We start from the raw sequence: 18732 nt of genomic DNA on the forward strand, positions 1-18732 counted from the left end.
TGCCAACTGGAAGACGAGTCGGTTTGTCAGGCAGAAAGGGTGCCAGCAGGGTGAAGGAAGTGGTGAGTCTTGCTATGGCTTCGGGGTGCCAGCCCAGAGGGAAACCCTGTCCCCCAGCCCCCTCAGTGGCCCAGGTCAGGGGTTTTCAAGCTGCCCACAACAGAGCCTCAGGGTTTCTGGGGCAGGGAAGGGACGCCCTCCACCTCCTCCCCTTCCCACCCCCAAGAACTTTTGTCTTTTATCCGTTTGGTGTATTGGGGTCCTGAGTTTGGTTTCACTCAGAGAAAGAATTCCATTGCTTAAAAAAATTTTTTTAGAACCACTGGCATCGAGATGAGGAGAAATAAGAGTAAAAATGTGTTTATGCTCTTGGGGGATCCCAGGACCCTTCCTCTCCCATTATCTCCGAGAGTGACTTGTTTAGGGTGTGGGTCTCCACCCTTTGGAGGCTCTGAAGAAAAGAGGTCAGGCCACAGGACCAGAGACTATTCAGGCTGCCAGGGATCTTGTAGGTCATCTGGTCCAGCACTCCCCTTTTATCAGGGCCCAGAACAGTGCCATGACCCATCACGGCCCCACAGGTAGCTCACATGTGGTGGATCCAGAGCTCTCCACACCAAAAAGGAGCATTTCCCCGGGTCACAGCCATACTGAGCCAGGCACCGTGAGGTGGGTTTGGAGGCCGGGGGCCCCCCACGACAAGCCCTGTGGTTCGATATTGCCCCCTCTGGCTGAGATTCAGGAAGGAGGGAAGGCAAGAAACCCAGTGGCCCTGTTCTTTAGGGAGTCCGGGTGATGAATGGAGTTACAGAGACACCCCCTCTTCCTGCAGGTCCGCTTCTCTCCCCAGAATTTCACGGGCCACATTGGGGAGGCTCTGGACATCCTGCACGCTGAGGTACGGGGCTGGGCCGCTACACTCGGCACTGCTCAGCTACAGTCACCCCCACCTTGGGCTCAGAGCTGGCTCGCAGGCAGCTCTGGCTTCCTGCTGAGACCCCCTTGGCAGGTCACCTTTGCCCCTGGGTTGTCAATCCTGGTCCCCGGCAGCCCAAACTCCTCATGTGTGGGAGAAGGGGAGACCCACGGGAAGTGGGAGAGCAGGGCTGAAGGCTATGGCGCTGATGTCCAGCGGGAGGAGCAGGCCCTGAACCCAGGTGTGAGCCCGGGGCTACCTGTCCCCGCGCCTCCTGGGCACTGACTGCCTTTCCGCAGGTCCCCCGGGCCTTTGTGAGCCTGGTGACAGTGCTGGAGATCATCAACCTGCGGGAGCTGTACCTGGAGAAGAAGGTCTATTGCCCCCGGCTGATCCTCAAGTGAGATGGACGCTTCTCTCCCTGTTCCCCAAAGGCCACGGGCCCTGAGCAGAAAGGGGCTCTAATTAGTCAGAAAACCCGTGGGTGAGAGGTGCTGAGACCACCCGTTTTCTAAGGTGAAAAGGTCTACTGGAGAGACTGTCCCAGGGTTTCTGGGACCCCTGCAGAGGCCTCCGCTCCCTCCCCTCAGGTGGTTCATAAAGAGCCCCAGACCCTCCTTGTGTTGTCATGGCAGCCATCGGAGACCCTCCAACCCACCAGAGAGGGAGGAGTGAAACACTGGAAATGGGCTCAGCTGGGGGCAGGGCTCAAGCCCAGGAGTCCTCTGGACACAGCTGGGACCCCCGTTGGAGGGTGTCTGGAACGTCCCCGCCCCTCCTGGAGGCCCATCTCCAGGGTAGAGGGAGCCCCTGGCTGGCCTGATGCCCCAGGCTGGGTATCCACAAAGATGAGCACCGCTGTCGCTTGCTGGAGGAGTGGGTGCTCGAGTTAGAATCAGTGGGGTCCAGGGAAAGGGTCATCCCGGAGAACAGAGAGCCATGGTTTCGGGAAGGCCCCAGGGGGCCGTCACCCCTCAGCCTTCAGAGCCAGAGATAGCTGGTCTCCCACATATCCCTGACCCCCAGAACAGGATGTCCTTCTAACCCAGGCCTGGACGTTTTCCACGGCTTCCCTTCCTGCCATTAGCCCAGGTCCTGGCAGCTGGGTCCCCGAGTGCCCCCCACCCAGCTCTGTATAAGCCCTGAGCGTGGTGATTATTCATGCCCCACACCCCCCCACCACCACCAGCCTCTGAACCCTGCATCTGAGTCACTGCTGGCCCAGTCCAGCATAGGGGCTCAACAGCTGGGTGCCCTAAAATTCACAAGGTCACAAGGGTCACATTGGCTCTTGGAAATGAAGAGGCATCTTGGCTGCATCCCTGATGGGCCGGGACTGTACAGGTCCCCTGGGGAAGGGCTCACCGAGGCTGTGAGCAGAGGGAGGGTGGCTCCGGGTGACACATGTCTGTCACAGCAGCGGGCGTGAGGTGTGCTATTCTCAGCTGCTGACTCACCCCCGCTCCCACTGTCTCCAGTCACTGGGCCACGCGGGAGGTACAGGGGATCTGTGCAATTTCAGAACAGTTCACCAAAAAGTCTTTTGCTACCCATCCCTGTAGGGATTTTTAGACTATTAAAATGAAAGAAAAAGAAAAGAAAAGAAAACAACAACCCGAAAGATTCAGAGGAGGCATTTGCTGGGTTCTTTCTTAGCTCTGAGATGACCAGACCTCTGGCTCAGGGCTACCTTGACCTGCCACCTCCCAGGAGCATTCTGCACCCCCTGCCTCTCCTGTGTTTGGGGTCTCAGTGGCTGTGCCTCCCTCAGCACTGCTGTGTCTACAATGAACTGTCCTCACGGTCACGTCATCCTCCGGACCAAAAGCCCAGTTGTGCCAGGTGGTTGGCCAGGTTGGAGCTGCAGACTGCAGAGCTCGGGCTCAGAGCCAGGCTGCCACGCGCGGCATCCACGTGACCTTGAGACTGTTACTTTCTCACTCTGAGCCTCCATGTCTTCATCTATAAAATGGGGATATTGAGTATACAACTTCTGGAATGTCTGAGCAGATTGAGTGTATTAATTTCTGTGAAGTCCAACCCAATGCTTGGCACAGTGAGCCTTTGATGTATGTTAGCCACTGTTGTTGTTGTCACCATTATTTAAAAGAGGTTGGGCCTCAGACAGCCACAAGGTATCTCAGCTCTGAGAAAGTCACCCACTGCTTCATTTCCAAGAGCAAATCCAGGTCTGGGGTATGGCCTTTAGTTCATCCAGTACAGTCACCAGGCCAACCAGCCAGGCCCTCGTGAGCACGGATCCGATGATGCCAAGTTAGAAGTAGATTCTGCTCTGAAGCCCCCGCCTCGGTGCCCCGCATTCCTAATGGTGATTTTGTTGGGGGGGGGGCATCTCCTGGGTCTGGTCTGCAGGTTGCTGTGTGGCTGTGTCCTGCAGTTTGATGATAACTCAACAGAACTCAACGCTGTCATCGAAGTGAATAAAAAATACCAGGTAAGCCGGGCTGGGGCCCTGAGACTGTGCAGGAATTTCTGTGCACTCTGATGGCTTGTTTAGAAAATGAGTAAATGCTCAGATAATTCTGACCCTGAAATGGTGAGCAAGTCCCACCAATTGACAGGTACCCCCGAGGCAGAGGGGCCATTTTCAATTTACCCAACCCAAGCTGCAGAGCTGAGTAGCCCAGCACACCTGAGTCCTTGGCTCTCCCGTAGAACAAATGTTTATGTCATCAACAGAGGCAGTTGTGGGAAGGCCCTGGGAAAAGAAAGAGTGCAGCGTCTTCTAAAGCGACTGCACTGATCTTCCTGGGTACATACACCTGACTTCCCTGTCCTGCCCAGGGCCTGGCCCCAAATGGGGGAGACCCTGGCAAGCATTGAAACAGGAGAGTCTGGCAGAAGTGGGAATAAGAACTGGGATAACAGGTCTCCCTGTAACTGAGCCCAGGGGTAAGCTGTGCAGGTAACAGCTGGGTTACCCTCATAGATGTGAGCCTCTCAAGGAGGTACACGCGTGTTCACATGCTCACACACACACCATGCACAAGTGATACAAACCTGTAAACCTGCATTAAATATTGTTGATTCACCTTTGATTATCTGAGCTAATAGAGGACAGAAATAGATTAAATGTAAGGATTAGCCAAAATGTCATTTGACCAAGTCATTTCTCCCATCCCACTGAGTCTTAATCAGTGTTTAAAAGGGAGTCAGGCTGGTAGACTTAGGTTTTCCCTACCTTCCCTTTACCCAGAGTAGGTTAAATATATGCAACTGAAGCAGGGGTTGGCGGGGGAGTGCAGAGATAAAGGCTGATCTGAAAGTAACTAGCTGGTTCCTGATCACCCAAGATTCTGCTGACGATTAACCTTACCCCAAGGTCAGACAATTATTTAATTCTCTGCTGGAGTGAGAAAACACAGAAAGTCCCAGTAGATGCAAAGAGGACGTTACCCCCGACCCGATCCCCTTTCCCTCTTTCAGGAGGGGACCCACCAGCTGGTGGAGAGTGGGCGGTACGACACGAGGGAAGATTTCACGGTGGTCGTGCAGCCATTCTTTGAGAAAGTGGACATGCCAAAGACCTCGGTAAGGAAAGAAAACGCCCTAGAGGAGTGGACCCCGCAGATGGCCCGCAGCTGCCTCTGAGGGTTGTTGCCGCTCCCGGCGTCTCCCTCACCCCACCCCTCTTTCTCTGCCCCGCGCCCAGGAGGGCCTGCCCGACAGCTCTTTCTTCGCGCCCGACTGCTTCCACTTCCAGAGCAAGGCCCACGGCCGCGCCGCCAGCGCCCTCTGGAACAACATGGTAAGACGGCCGGGGTGGGAATAGTGTATTCTCCCTCTGATAAGAAAGACTCTGGAAAGCCTTTGGAGGAGCTCCGAGACCACCACTCTGGCTGTGCGCCCCGAGGTCCTCCCCATGGTGGTGCCAACAAATCCCACTTCCTTTGTCCCTCCCCTCCGGCTCCTCCCCAACCTGTTCCTCACCACCTCTTTCTCACTCCCCGTCTGCCTGCTTTTTGGTTTAGCTGGAACCTGTTGGCCAGAAGACGTCACAGCATAATTTCGAAAACGAGATCAATATTGCATGTCCGAGCCAGGTAGCGTGAACAGCATGTCCTTGCGACGCCCTCCATTTAAAATGTCTTTGCTGGGTTGCGGCTCTTACCGAGGCTTCTCAGCTCGTTCCGTCCAGGTCCTCGCCCTGCCTCCAGCTCTGTCCAACCGCCCTCCCCGTTCCAGACTCCAGGTCTGAGAGGGGTGATGGCCCCCAGGGAGGGAGGCCTGACACTGCACCCAGGGAGCCTCAGCGCCAGCCAGGGCTGGACGCAGCTCTCTCGGGCAAGAGAGAGGAACCTGCAGCTACATCCGGCTCCCTTTGCCAGGGCTGGGGCTGGGGAGAACTTAGAGGAGGAGGGGGCAGAAGGAGACCCTGCCTTCATGGAGCCGCTGCCTCCATGGCTATATGGAAACCAGAACTGAAACTGAGAATAATACCTGGTTGCCGGGGAGGGGGGTAGGGGTGGAGGGTTGGAAGCCAGAGCGAGGGATACAGACGTTAACCCAGAAGGCAACGCAGAACCAGAGCCCCGTCTTCACTGGCAAATTATCAGACAGATTCTTGGAGCTCTGCAGCGCTGTCCTCACCTCTATAAATTCCCCCGTATTCTCAGAAGGGTGCCAGGCCCGATGCTGTGAACCTCTGCGCTGGGCCCGTGTGGGGCAGAACCTCAAAGGGCCTGACTCTCCTTGCAGGGCGGGAAGGAACCCAGGCCGCTGTGCGGGGAGGGGAGTGGAGAGTGGTGCCTGTTGGAGGGAGCGGGGTGGGGAAGGGGGGTGATGCAGATGAGATGTCTCAGCCAGCAGGGTGGGAGGCCCAGGGAAGACACACACGCTCCCTGGGAGCCGCTACGGGCTTTGTTCTCAGTCTCGGTGCTGAGAAGGCCCTGTGCCCATGCCCCGCTGGGAGAGGCGGGCTTGGGAGTGTGGGGCAGGGGACGAGCCCAGTGCCCCTTGGGAGTTGGCGCGGGGAGCAGTGCTGAATGTGCCGCTTTGCCCCCACCCCACCCCCCTTTCTCGCAGGTCTGGCCCTTTCTGAGCACCTACAAGAACAGCGTGCAGGTATCCGCTTTTGCTTCCTCGGGGGGCTCCCCAGGCAATGCAGTGGCCTGCCCCTGAGCTGGGGCTAGCCCAACAGGGCAGGTGGGAAAGTGAGCCAGAGTTCTGGGTGGGCCGCCATGGGAGGTCCACCATGGACCCTGTTAGGGCTTTGATCCCTTGAGGAGGGTAGAGGGCAGAGTAAGCTGCTTGGAGAGCAGCCTGGGTAGGGTCCTGCCGATCAAATCACAGCTCCGTTGAGGACAGAAGTGCAGACCCCTGTCCCCCTCAGGGAGGTGGGCGTGCTGGTGAAGCAGCAGGGGTGGTGTGGTGGAGGGGAGGGTCACTGAGGCCCTGATGCCCACAGTGGGGGGAAGTGGGATCTGAGCTAGATTAGTGGCAATCAAGCCTGGCTGAGATTCACGCAGGAGGCTTTCTAAAATGCCCTTTCTCGGCCCCTCCCAGGGGCTCTGCAGTTTGTCAAGCTCCTTGGGGGAGTCTGGTGCCCAGCCAGCCTCTCTGGTCCCTTTCAAACCTGAGATGCTGGGACTCTACACCCTTAGGGTCATGGGAGCTGGCTGTCATGCAGGGACAGGACTCCTTCTGCCTCAACCCCCACCTCGGGTAAGCCCCCCAGGACACCCCAGGACTGGGACCCCTCCACCAGGACCTGCATACCAGTAAGAATTCTGAGCAGACTTTTAATAGGCTAAATGCTACAGTTGTGCCCTGTGCTGGCTTCCTGTCTGGGGTGGCCCTCACTCTGCACTGTGACATCATGCCCAGCAGGCCCCAGGTGCCCTCCTGCTTCAGCTGAAGGAGCTACATGGGCTCCCCCACCAGGAGGCCAAGCCCTGCAGAGCGGCCTCACTGAACCCCAGGGGTGCAGGGGTCCAGGGAGTCCCTCGAGAAAGCCAGCTCTGCACATCACTCCTGTGGCCCCAGGCTCTGCAGTCACTGCTGCCTGTAGGGTCTGGAAAGTTCCCCAGACTTGCGAACTTGGGGACAGGAAAGGCCCAGCGTGATTATTCCTCTGATGCTTGGTGGAAATCCAGAACCCAGCTCTAAATGGTCGGAGCATCAGGCCCTGCACCTGCTCTCTTGTGGTCCAGGACTCATCTGGCTTGTGCTCTCAGGCTACCGTGACCCCCACGTGACCACTGGGCCCTCCAGGGATGGGATCCCATTCTGTCCACCCTGCTCCCTCACTCTGCCTCTCCGTTCTCCCTCTCTGCGCCCTTCTCTCCATGTGCCCCTCCTCCGGATCAGGGATCAGTTTATTACGTCTCTCCTACAAGCTCTGCCTCCATGGCACTGTGGGTGCTCAGTCCACACGGCCCAAATGTGCACACGGGTGGTGTCTCTGTTGGTGCCTGAGGCAAGAGTGCCAGCCCCCAGGGGCAGCGGCCTTCCCAGAGACTCAGGTATGTCCACTTGTCTTTCCAGTGCACGCGCTGAGACCCGCAGATATTCGTGTTGTGGCTGCTCTCGGAGATTCTCTCACTGTAAGGACCTGGGGCCCAGGGCCAGTTGGGGGTGGCTGGGCCAGCTTCCGGGCCCTGACACGGACAGGAGAAGGCACCACAAGTCTCTCCTAACGGGAGGAACCGACAGGGCACCACTGGGGACGATACCGTCATACAAGGAACCCAGTCCGGTGGGCTCTGAGGCCCTGCCTGCCTCTCCCTCCTGTGTGTAGGGACGGTTCTTCTAAACTGCCACCGGTCACTGAGAAAAGGTGACCTCTCCTGCCACTGCCTTACTTTACCTCTAAAACCTATTGCTCTTTAAAGTCATAATCTTTTGGTCACGCATTTAAAATGAGAGAGGAGCTGAAGCTAAGCAACTTCCTACAATGATTAGCCCTTTGCAGTTTTGATAAACTCTTAAGAGAAGGGTGCCTGAGGATGCTGTCTCTCCAGCATCATTAAGTAAAAGTGACTTTTTTAAAAGTACTAACAAAAAAGTATTGAGCCCTTTCTGTGTACTGGAAACTGTGCTAAGTCAGTCCATCTCTCCCAGTCTTCTCAAAAAGCCCGAGAGCACTATATGGGCAATACAGCTGGCCCATTTCACAGATGAGGAAACTGACGGTCAGGCAGGCTCTGTAATTACCTCCAAGGCCTGGGGCTGCCCTCCGGCCTCCTCACTCCAGGGCCTGCCCTCCTGACCTGTGCATCCTCCTGCCTCTCTGTCCTGCCTCTGTCCATCCCAGCACTTGGCAATGATTTGACTTTGCAGCCACTTTCTCAACCAGGTGTGCCGGGGAAATCTTTTTCAGGTGTGAACTGCATTGATTCAGATGGTGGAGATTTTGAACACATAACACTTTTTTTAAACATATGCAAAAATATGTAATTTTGACTCAAAAAGAATCATCCAAATCTGCCCATATGGGTGCTCTTTTCCCTTTGGGATTTTGCTTTTTCAGTCAGCTCAAACCCTCACATCTGTTTCTTTTTTGCATCCACACAGAAAGCAGCAAGGACTCCACAGTTACAGAGAAAGCTCTATGCCTCACTTCCAAGAAATGAGTCTATTTTACTATCCCAGAATCACGCCTTTTGGGCAACAATTCTGCGGCTGTGAGAATATCTTACAGGAGGCCCTGGAAGGAAGAGGAAGAGAAATGTGAAATTTATGAGATACCCATGCCCTGCAGTCCACTCAACTCCACGGGTTCTTTCCCCTGCTTGTAAAGAACTTAGGAGGACCGTGCTATAAATGTCATTATTACCAGTCTGTCACATGTGTATATATCACTTCAGAGTTTTCAAAGCAGTTTTTACAACTCTGATCCAATTTGGTCCTTATCTCATAAGATAAGGACCTGTCCTTGGTTCATGCAGCAGGAAGGGTGTACCCAGAGAATGCAAACCCTGGCCCAGGGCTTCCTCACACCACAGCAAGTGCCTTGGTCCCCACCTCTTGGGAAGCCAGGTGCACTCACATTTCTCTTTTCTCTCCAACTTGTTGATTTTCCTGTGGATTTTGGTCTGTTTTTAAAGGCTGGCAACGGCATTGGCTCCAAACCAGATGACCTTCTGGATATGAGCACACAGTATCGGGGACTGTCGTACAGGTAACATCAGCCTTTGACTCTCCTCCCCCACCCCACCCCGTGCTCACCCCAGAGACTGGACAGGGGAGTTCTGTCACCTGTCAACGCATAAATACCAAAGAGCAAGGACTGGGTCTGGAAGGAACTTTCAGAAGGAAAACCCAAGCATTCCTGCAACATGTGAAAATGGGGTGGATAGAGAGGGTATTTTACTGTTGTTAACCTGTTTTCTTTTTCTTCTCAAAATTGTGCAGAGAAAGTAAACCAGGCTTTTGGGTCAGCAAATCAAACATGAAATGTACCCAAAAAGCACCAGATCTCTGACTCTTTGCTTGCCCTCCTTGCCTGTGTACACACGTAGCTGTGCCTGCATCCCTGCTTACTGTCTTACATCGTGCAGCGGTTGCACCTCTGCCTTAAACGCATGTGCACACTGCACAGAGAACCTACAAAACCCAAGACACACTTCAGGAGGAATTAATTGGGGCAAAATCTCCATCCACGGACATGGCTCAGCACATCCTACGTGCCATGCTAGACTCTGAAGCAGGGTGGGCGAAGAGCATATACGGAAAGCACAGGCAATACTCAGGCTCGATTGGCAGGTGCTGTTTAACGGTGGGAATATGGAAGAGGGAATAATCCACCCCACCTGCAGAGATGGGGAGGCAGGCTCGCCAGAGGAGGTGGTACTCAGGCATGGTTTGAAGGTTTAGCAGTTGGGGAGGTGGGCGGGGTGAGAAAGATAGAAGCAGAAAAGCCTGGGGTGTGTTCAGGGAGGGGCTGGGTGTGGATTTTCTAGACTCTGTCTCTTTCCTAATAAAATTCATGTGTACGTCCGTGTGCTTCTGAGGAACTGGCGATGAGCTCAGCGTTCCTTTGTGACCCAGGAAGACAGCTAGGACACGCCAGCCACAAGAGGGCAGGGTGCTTGCGAGCGTTCACGCCAGCACTTGCCTTCAAAGTGGGTATTTTACTGTTGTTAACCTTGCCTTCAAAGTGGATTTAAATAACATTCCTTCCCCCCAGAAGGTGGGAAGGAGCAGTGTGGGGAGGATCAGGTTTTCCTGGTGGGAAGGAGGCATCGCCCAGCCGGTAGCAATCCACGTTGCAGGTCCATGGCATGAGGACATCACTGTCCGAGGACCCCCAGGTTGCCAGGTGTCCTTAGCCGGGTGGGGGGGTCTCTGTAGGCTGGCCAAATCCAAACAGAGTCCTGCCTGCCGACCACACTGACCCGAATATTACCAAGGCTGCGAGAAAAAGAAAAAGAGAGAGAGAGAAACCAGAGCTTATTACAGTCAAGGAAAAGCGTGAGGTTGTGGCAGCTGCACTTACTCTCCACTAAGGAGGGCAGTGACCTCGCAGCACAGGGTGGGAAAATGGGGCATGAAGTAGATCATGACGGGTGACAGAGAAGCCCCCAGTGGTGGCGCAGTCTGGGGGAGTGAGACAAGCTGCCCAATTTTACACCCAGTTCACCTAGATGGGTCCCTGGATTCAAATACAGATTCTTCCACGCAGTTTCGCTCTGCAGCAACTGGAAAATCCAGTCACGGTTCCGTTTCTTCCGGCACGTGAGACCCATAAGGCTTAGTGATTGAATCTTTTCGTCCTAACTCCAAGTAATATTCAGTGGCTGCTGTCACTTTAAGCCCTTTATTTCTCCTAAATTTTACAAACACCTGCCCCAAGACCCACCTGTGTTTAAGATGGAAGCTCCAGGTCAGAGTCCGCGAGACTGCTTGGCGTGGCGTAGAATATACAAGTGTTTCTCAAAGTGTATTCTGTGGAATGCCAGCTGTAGGCAAGTCCCTGAGGAGGGGGGGATTCCTTGGTATTTGTTTAAGAAACTACTATTTCTTCTGTCTGGGGAATTTGCAGTGCATATTTGCATATTAAAGCCTCTGGGAGGTCCTGCAATGAAAAAAGTGATTTAAATATGTTTAATCCAGTGTTTCCCCGAATTCCAGAGCTCTTTCTTTTTGCATAATACCTATTAACATCCCCTGGGAAATGTCCCTGTGGTAGACTGATCTGAGAAAAGCAATTATCTGGCACCTTAAACCTTCTAGGTTGGAAATCCCAGGCAAGGAATGATTCCAGGTAAAAGAATGGTAAGAAGAGTGGAAACAGGAAGGGCAGAGAGTGGACCTCACAGGGTTGGGAAGTGGACCTAGTATTCTTGGGGGTGGGGGGGTGGGGAGGGTGGGCTGTGTTTCCGATGCCCTTTGACCTGGGAGAATTGTAAACCAAGAGAAAAGGTCCAGCTGTGGCCACCCCAGAGGTCTAAAGCACTGCCTATTCTTCAGTTGAAAGTTTGCTTGTTTGGGATCATTCAAAGGGCCAAAATAAAATTTACTGACCAAAAACTGTTTTTCTTTGTCATATTAATTAGGAGTTCAGTCTCACATTGCTGGAACTCCTTTAACAAATATTTATTGAATATATACTCTGATTTTCTCCACGCCCTATGGGTGACAGTGGGTAAACAAAGCTAGCCGCTGAGCTCATAGTATATTCTAAAACACATTAATCTAAAGGCTGTGACACAGATTCTCTTTTTGATGTGGGTCTGTTTTCTTTCCAGTTTTGCATAGTTTTGATCAAAATAAGGGCTTAAATACTTTTGTTCCTCCATATTTATATGTGTAATCTTCTCACTTCTCGCAGAATTTTTCATTCCAAGATGGGTTCCATGAGAGATTTGGGTACATGTTGATCTTGATCAGCCTCTACCCTTGTTTTAGAACAAAAACACCTTTAGACAAGAAATTACAATAGAAAGTACCAGATGTATGTGTGTTTATATGTGTCTTTGTGTTTATGTGTTTACAGAGGGGCAAAGGAGGTAGGTAGTCAGGACATTGTGGTTAGAAGGGGTGTACAGATATGTAATTTCCTTTCTTTTCAAGTATGAAATGTTCCAATTAAGTGCAGAAAAAAAAAAAGAGCAAGAGGCAGTTAAAGCAGCAGCTTCATGCAGAGTTGGAGAAAAATCAGAAGCTCAACCAGGGCCCAGCCACTGGCCAAGTTAGGTCCAGACTTGTGATGGGAAGAGGGAGAGGGAAACCTGAGTGGGGTGGGGGGGTGGAGGCGTCTCTCCACCCCCTGGGGCCTCTTGCTGCTGGGCCTTGGACCTAAGCCCTGGACCACCCAGGACCACCCTGATAGCAGGGCAGTCAGTCTCCTTCCAAGCATTCCTGGAATGCACAGCCTCTGATTGATGGCCTGGCCTTGGAGGAGGCTCTCCTGGTGGGCTGGATGCTGAGGCTGTGTCCTCAAAACAAGGGGCCTGGAGGAATGTGCTGGGATCGAGGAGGGAGGTGCAGAAGAAAAAATACAAGTAAATACAAGTATACCCAAATATCAGAGTTTGTTAAAATAGAAATATTTCTCTCCTCACCACCTACATGGCTCACTCAATTTAAAGGCGTGAAGGAAATGATGTCTTTAGAGTGTATCTTGAGGTTAGATTGAGGCCCATACAACTAAATTAGATTTGATGAAATTATATTGGTGGCTGGGAGGCAGTGGGAGGCCAGTCCCCTGACCCTCCCAGGAGAATTGCACCTGATCACTGGACAGAGAAGCTTAATACTTTCTAAAGGTTTCCAGCTTAAGCGCAGTGGATTTTAGTCTCCTTTAGCAAGATAATTGATCTCCATACAGTTTCCTAATCTGTAAATTGTTGGGAGATGGGAGTTCGAGGCTGGGTACATGTCTGTGCTCAGTTTTGTGTTTTCCTTTCTGATTTAGAGCGGAACAAGGAAATGGCTAATGGCTCTCTTTTGCCTATATATTCCAGGTTTAGGGGGTACTGACTTGTCAGGGAATTCAGAATTTTCTCAGGATTCCTCAGAGACAAAGGAGATGAGTCTGGCACTCCTTGCAGATGCTGATGGTGTGGACACTAAGAAAGAAGGGGGCTGCTTTTTTGTAAAGTGAATGCATTGATTCTCTCTCTCCTCTCTCTCTCTCACTCTCTCACTCCCTGGCTTGCTCACTCCCCACAGTTCAGGAGGGGACAGCTCCCTGGAGAATGTGACCACCTTACCTAGTAAGTAACTCCCAGAGGCTTGGGTCTGTCTGCCTGTCCGTCTGACCCCTAAGGCTGAGGGCCCCGCGCAGTTAAGAAACGGGCAAATCACCTCTCCCTCATGGGCTGCCAGTGAAGTAGGTGGAGAGGCAGCGGCCAAGCAGCCTTCGGGGCTGGAATAAACACTGGATTTGGAAGCAGGAGGCCTGGGGCAAGCCCTGGCCCTTCTGTGTGCTTACCAGGTGGCCTAGAGCAAGTTTTCTAACTTTCTGAGTTGGGTTCCCTCAACTGTCAAAAGGTTTCTTCAGCAGGCCCAGGGGGTTGCCGAGTCAGTCAGATGAGATGGCAAGAGGTCCCTGTGCTGTGAATTATAAAGTGTTGATAAGCTCTTGCTGCCTTGGGCCCTACCAGAGTTGCAGACACCCACCCTGGGCAGCATCGAATCTGTTCCGCTCAGAGGGCCCCGGCTCGGATCAGGAACCCACTGCCCCTCCCTGCTTCGGGGGCCGCATGAGGACAGCACAGCCCACATGGGGGGCCCGAGACCCCACAGCACCAGAGAAGACGCCCTGCCTTCCAGCTGAGCCCTCTGAGTCCTGTCCACTCCCTCCTCTTCCAGACATCCTGCGGGAGTTTAACAGAAATCTCACGGGCTTCGCAGTGGGCACGGGTGATGCCAGTGACAGAAACGCGTTCCTCAATCAGGCTGTTCCGGGAGCAAAGGCTGAGTACGGCATTGACCCCCTGGGGTGGGAGGGGGAGGCACATCGCCCCCTCAGGGTCATAGTCCTGGGCTCTGGGTGCAAAGGGGACGTGCACCCATTAGCAGGAATGACTTGAGAAGATCTGGCTCCACTCCCTTTCCAGGGAGGCTAGCGAGGCTGTGACCTTGGAAAGAGCAATGCCGCTAGAGAGGTTGAACTCCTGGCCTGGCTTCTGTGCACAGCCCACCAATCACCCTTCTCCGTAACAATTAACACGGCATAAAGGTGCTAGAAAGATCCACTTGCCCCAGAGCCTCGCAAGTGGCAATTGCCCAGAAAGATCAGGAAGGGCCAACCAGGGACACAGCCTCAGGGGACTCGGGCACAAGTCATGTGCTGTCTGTAGCCTGTTATGGCGCTAAAGAGAAATGAAGTAGAGGAGCCCAGAGGGGGCTGAACGGAAGAGCCACCCAGCCTCCCAGGATGAGCTCCAAGAGGCCCTTGCCCTGCTCCTGGAGGCACTGGCAGCCTGGGTCTCCTTGCTGCCTGCAGCTCCCATCCCAGCCATCTGAGCCTCCGTCCCACTGCCCCTTTCTCACGCAGGCCCACACCCTTCTGGCTGATGGGCACGACCCCCAGACCTGTTCATGGCCTGGGAAGATTCTTCTTGGTAAAATAAACAGCTGGGGACAGAAGCTCCCCCCACCACCATGTTCTGGAAAATCACTGTGCTGTGGATTCATCTCACCCCACACCTGTAACAGAGGATTGAACTGGTGGGGAACTTGGGTGCCCGAGATCTGTTCCTTCCATGACTTATAAACCCAAGCATGTGTACAGTGTGTATTTATTCCCCACCTCTTTCTAAAAGACACATTTAGGCACGTTTGTAAATAAATTACATGTATGTACGAGAGAAAACTATAGCTATGGGGCAGTCAGGGAGGGGGGATAAGAGGAAGCAACTCTGTCATCATGAACATTTTTATGGTTACTGTGTTTGAGCATCAGTTTGAGCTTCCTGGCAGCCCAGTGAAAAAAGGAAGCAAGCTAAAGTGTTCATAGGTTTGATTTCACAATATGTGCCAGTCCTTCAAAAGAGACAAATGGTTCCCTAGCATGAACTCCTAAGAGAAATTTTGCATTTGGAGTCCCAGAGGGGAGAACACAAGCAACAAATATTATTGGTGGTACCTTAACTGCAGCTTTAGCATGAAGATACAACTACCTTTTCATGTTTCAAGTGGTTATTTGTTTTAATAACTTTCCAGAAGGGGCAAACACCAGCTTGTAGCATCTCATCTCTGAGCATCCGGGTCTCTGCCAACTCATGCAGCTGAGACGATGCTGTGGCAGCCTGCAGTGCAGGCTTCTGGGGGGGAAACTCTGGGCACTTCTCCATAAGGCACTAACTTCTCTCCTCAGGGAACTTGTGAGCCAAGTTCACACTCTGGTGCAGAGGATGAAAGACGACCAAGTGAGTCAGATCTATGTTTATTTATAAAGATTAATTTCCTAACCCATTAGAGTTGTCCCCAAATGGAATGGTCTGCCGTGGAAATCTGTGAGCTCCTGAGAGGAGGGGCCATCAGGCAGCGATGGGACAGCCCCTGCTGGAGGCACTCTGGAGGAAATGATGTCAATGGGGGCAGGTTGTTGCTGGTCACAGTGACCTTGAGAGTCCGTCCTGATGCTGAGATTCTGTGGTCTATAAATAAACCTCTAAAATTTCTTCAACTCTGAGATTCTGATTCTATTATTTCAAGTGGGCAAGGAAGCCAGGAAGGGTTGAATGGACTTCCGGAAGCTACAGGTTTTTGTTGGTTTATTGGTTTGTTGGAAATCATCAAGCGTTTTCCTCCCTCTGTGTAGAGAGTAAATTTCCATGAAGACTGGAAGGTCATCACAGTGCTGATTGGAGGCGGTGATTTATGCGACTACTGCACTGACTCGGTAATGGGGCGGGGTCCCTGCCTCTCCCTTGCTCCTGACTTGCAGTGACAGGCCTTGGAGATCCTGTCTGAAAAAAAGTCCCTAAGAATCAACCCTCAGAGAGTCCAACTACGCACACATGCACACACACACACTCCCTGCCCGGGATCGTCAGGTTTCTGGCTCCACCATCATGACCCAGGTGGTATGAGGAGGCAGATATGTGGTGCTTCTGCTCCCCACTTTTACACCTCCTGAGAATCCAGAAAGAGAAAAAATTGTCAACCCCCAGCAGCCGGAAGAAGGACCCTCCACTTTCTGCTTGTGAACTAAAGCTCTGGCTGGAGGTTCTGGTCTTCTGGTAGACCCATCTTTGACCATAGCGAGTAGTCAATTGTTCATCTCAGGTTCTGATGGGATGAACTGGTCACAGCTGGAAATGGCAGGGAGAATGAGTCCTTGGGGCTGGAGCCAGAAGGGAGGCCTTCATCTGCCCCACTGCCCTCCTATCCTAACCAGCTCCTCCTCTCCCCGCTGCCTCTTCCCAGAATCTGTATTCTGCAGACAACTTTTTTGACCATCTCCGCAATGCCTTGGACATCCTGCATAGAGAGGTGGGTGGGAGGCTCCTATGAGCTGGTAATAGCTCAAGCATGGTGGGGGGTGAGGGTGGGCAGGGGGAAAGAATGGTGGAAGTCCCTCCTCCCCTGAAGGAGAGAGCCAAGAGCATGGGCTCCTTCCCTTTCCAGAGGTCAGGGTCTGCCTCTAAGGAAGCATCATTCCAGTTGGAATTGCAGCCCAGAGGGCTCCCAGGCTGGAAGAAGGGAGGGCGGGTGCTCCTATAGGCACCCACCCTGCCCCAGGTCGTTCCCTGGTGGCGGCAGCTGGTTGGGAATTCCTCTCCATTGGCCCCAGCCTGGGCCCTGCATTGTGAGCTTGAGGGGGGTGCCTAGAGCAAGCCCCTCTCTGATCCTACTCCCAGCAGCAACCCCCTGGAGTTGTGCACAGATTGTGGGGCCTGATGTGGTCACCCCATGTAGACTCCTCCCCAGAACTGCACTCCGGGGGTGACCCTATAGCCAATCCCCTCTTCTTGGACACTAAGGTAGTTTGAGGAAGAAGCCCCTGGAGCCCCTCTCTCATCTGCAGCCTTGCCCTTAGGTGCCCAGAGCCCTGGTCAACCTCGTGGACTTCCTGAGTCCCAGCGTCTTGCGGCAGGTGTTCCTGGGGAACCCAGACGAGTGCCCTGTGCGGCAGGCCAGGTAGGCAGGTGCTGGCTGCCCCCATGGAGAAGTGCTCACCCCGGGTCTGGCTCACAGGCAGCTGTCACTCCCTGGGGTCTTGGTGGCTCGTTCTGCCCAGCGGAGACTTGCACCAGGACCCACCCCCCTCACCCCCCCATTACCTAACCTCAAGGTGTAGGAAGGGAATTCTGTAGTGCTGGGGGAGGCAGAGGAGCAGACAGGCGGGGCCGGGAGGGAGGCAGGTGTTTGAGAGAGAACGTAGCCCAGACCATGAAAGGGGCAGCACAGGGGGACGTGGACATCGGTGGTCAGCCTGTGACAGAAGGCCAGGAAACATCACACAATTCAGAGGCGTAGCTGCCTGTATGAGGGAGAGGGGACCTGGGGAGGGACAGAGAGGAACTTCAGACTGGAAATGCTGTGTTTCTTAAGCTGGGTGCCAGGTTCACAGCTGTGTGTTTTATTATTCCTTATCCCTTATACATACATTTATTTAATCAATGCTTTTACAGCCTTTCTGTGCACGAGGCACTGTTCTGAGACCTTTCAGGTGATATTTCTTTTAACATTAAGTACATCTTATAGGCATGAAATATTTCATAATAAAAAGCAAAAGGGGTCCCCAGGGGGAAATAATGTGAACTAAGGAGGTGTTTGAGGGCTTGAGTGTCAAAGGCCCTGAAACACCAGCTGCAGTGCCGGAGGAGATATTTTATTTTTAATTGAGCATTGGATTTTCATGGTCTTAATTCACTTAATTCAACATGCCTTGTTCCAAGCAAGGGCCTTCAGTCCTGTCAGGAGAGTGTGCTCCTTCCCCCCGGCTCCTCCCTGGGGACTTTATCCAGTACCTGTATGAGGCCACACACCTGACCCCAGGCACCTGCCTCTAAGCCAGGCTGGGCCAGGCTCGAGCCAGCTGCCCCCCACCCCCCACCCTGCACCCAGAGCCAGCCCCTGACCAGGGCTCTGGCGGGGGGCCCTCCTGCCTCCCCGTCTTTGTGCAGCATTTTGTGTAACTGCGTCCTGACCCTGCGGGAGAGCTCTGAAGAGCTGGCTGCGCTGGAGGCCGTCGCCCGAGCCTACCAGGTGAGCCCCAGCAGGGCGCCTTCCTGAGGAGCTGTTCAGGGACCTTGGGGGGAGGCCCTGACCTCTGCCCCTGCTGGCCGCAGTGCCTCAGGGCTGGAGTCAGCGCAGTGGAATCCAGGGGGCTGTGCCCACGTGACGACGACACTGCTCTTGGCCTCGAGAGGGCAGGAGCCCTGGAGGCCCCTGGGACCCCCTTTCCCTCCCCCACCCATTGGAGGCCCAGCCATCCCACCCAGCCCCTCCAAACCACTCCCTTCTCTCCCGCCCTTCGCCCCATAGGTGGGTCACAAGCAGGGAGTTTGCAGGGCGTGCCTCCCCAGAATCCCCGCCCGGCCCTCGCGGGCTCGGAGCTCACACTCCGCTTAAAACCCAAACCAGTTCCCTGGAAAGAGGTTTGCAGTCCAGGGAAGGTCACGGTCAGCATCCCCCCCATCACCGCCTCGCTCTCCACCCCCGCCCCTCCTGTGGGGTGCTGGGCCCACCGAGGGCCATGCTGAGGGTGCCCGTGGGTGCGTCCCCAGAGCAGCGTGCGGGAGCTGGTGGAGTCCGGCCGCTACGACTCGCGGGAGGACTTCTCCGTGGTGCTGCAGCCCTTCCTCCAGAACATCCGGCTCCCCGCCTTGGCGGTACGCTCCCTCCCTCATCCGGGATCCCCGGGGGACAGCCTGCCATGAGGGGGTGGGCGA

The 18732-nt window shown here is 54.0% G+C and overlaps 1 protein-coding gene across 1 annotated transcript in view; it reads left to right on the forward strand.

Moving 5' to 3' along the window:
* The window catches only part of PLB1 (phospholipase B1), a 136398-nt gene that overhangs the window by 79538 nt on the left and 38128 nt on the right, over positions 1-18732 (forward strand). Inside the window, exons 24-41 of the mRNA XM_037813022.1 lie at positions 833-898; positions 1216-1316; positions 3290-3371; positions 4364-4468; positions 4590-4685; positions 4909-4980; positions 5963-6001; positions 6541-6601; positions 7424-7482; positions 8986-9059; positions 13055-13098; positions 13697-13805; positions 15207-15258; positions 15654-15734; positions 16262-16327; positions 16875-16975; positions 17965-18046; positions 18568-18672. Of these exons, the coding sequence (XP_037668950.1) occupies positions 833-898; positions 1216-1316; positions 3290-3371; positions 4364-4468; positions 4590-4685; positions 4909-4980; positions 5963-6001; positions 6541-6601; positions 7424-7482; positions 8986-9059; positions 13055-13098; positions 13697-13805; positions 15207-15258; positions 15654-15734; positions 16262-16327; positions 16875-16975; positions 17965-18046; positions 18568-18672 (1395 nt within the window). The remainder of the gene's footprint in view (positions 1-832; positions 899-1215; positions 1317-3289; positions 3372-4363; positions 4469-4589; positions 4686-4908; positions 4981-5962; positions 6002-6540; positions 6602-7423; positions 7483-8985; positions 9060-13054; positions 13099-13696; positions 13806-15206; positions 15259-15653; positions 15735-16261; positions 16328-16874; positions 16976-17964; positions 18047-18567; positions 18673-18732) is intronic.

Source organism: Choloepus didactylus, chromosome 20, assembly GCF_015220235.1.
Source record: "Choloepus didactylus isolate mChoDid1 chromosome 20, mChoDid1.pri, whole genome shotgun sequence".
Classification (NCBI taxonomy): Eukaryota; Metazoa; Chordata; class Mammalia; order Pilosa; family Megalonychidae; genus Choloepus; species Choloepus didactylus.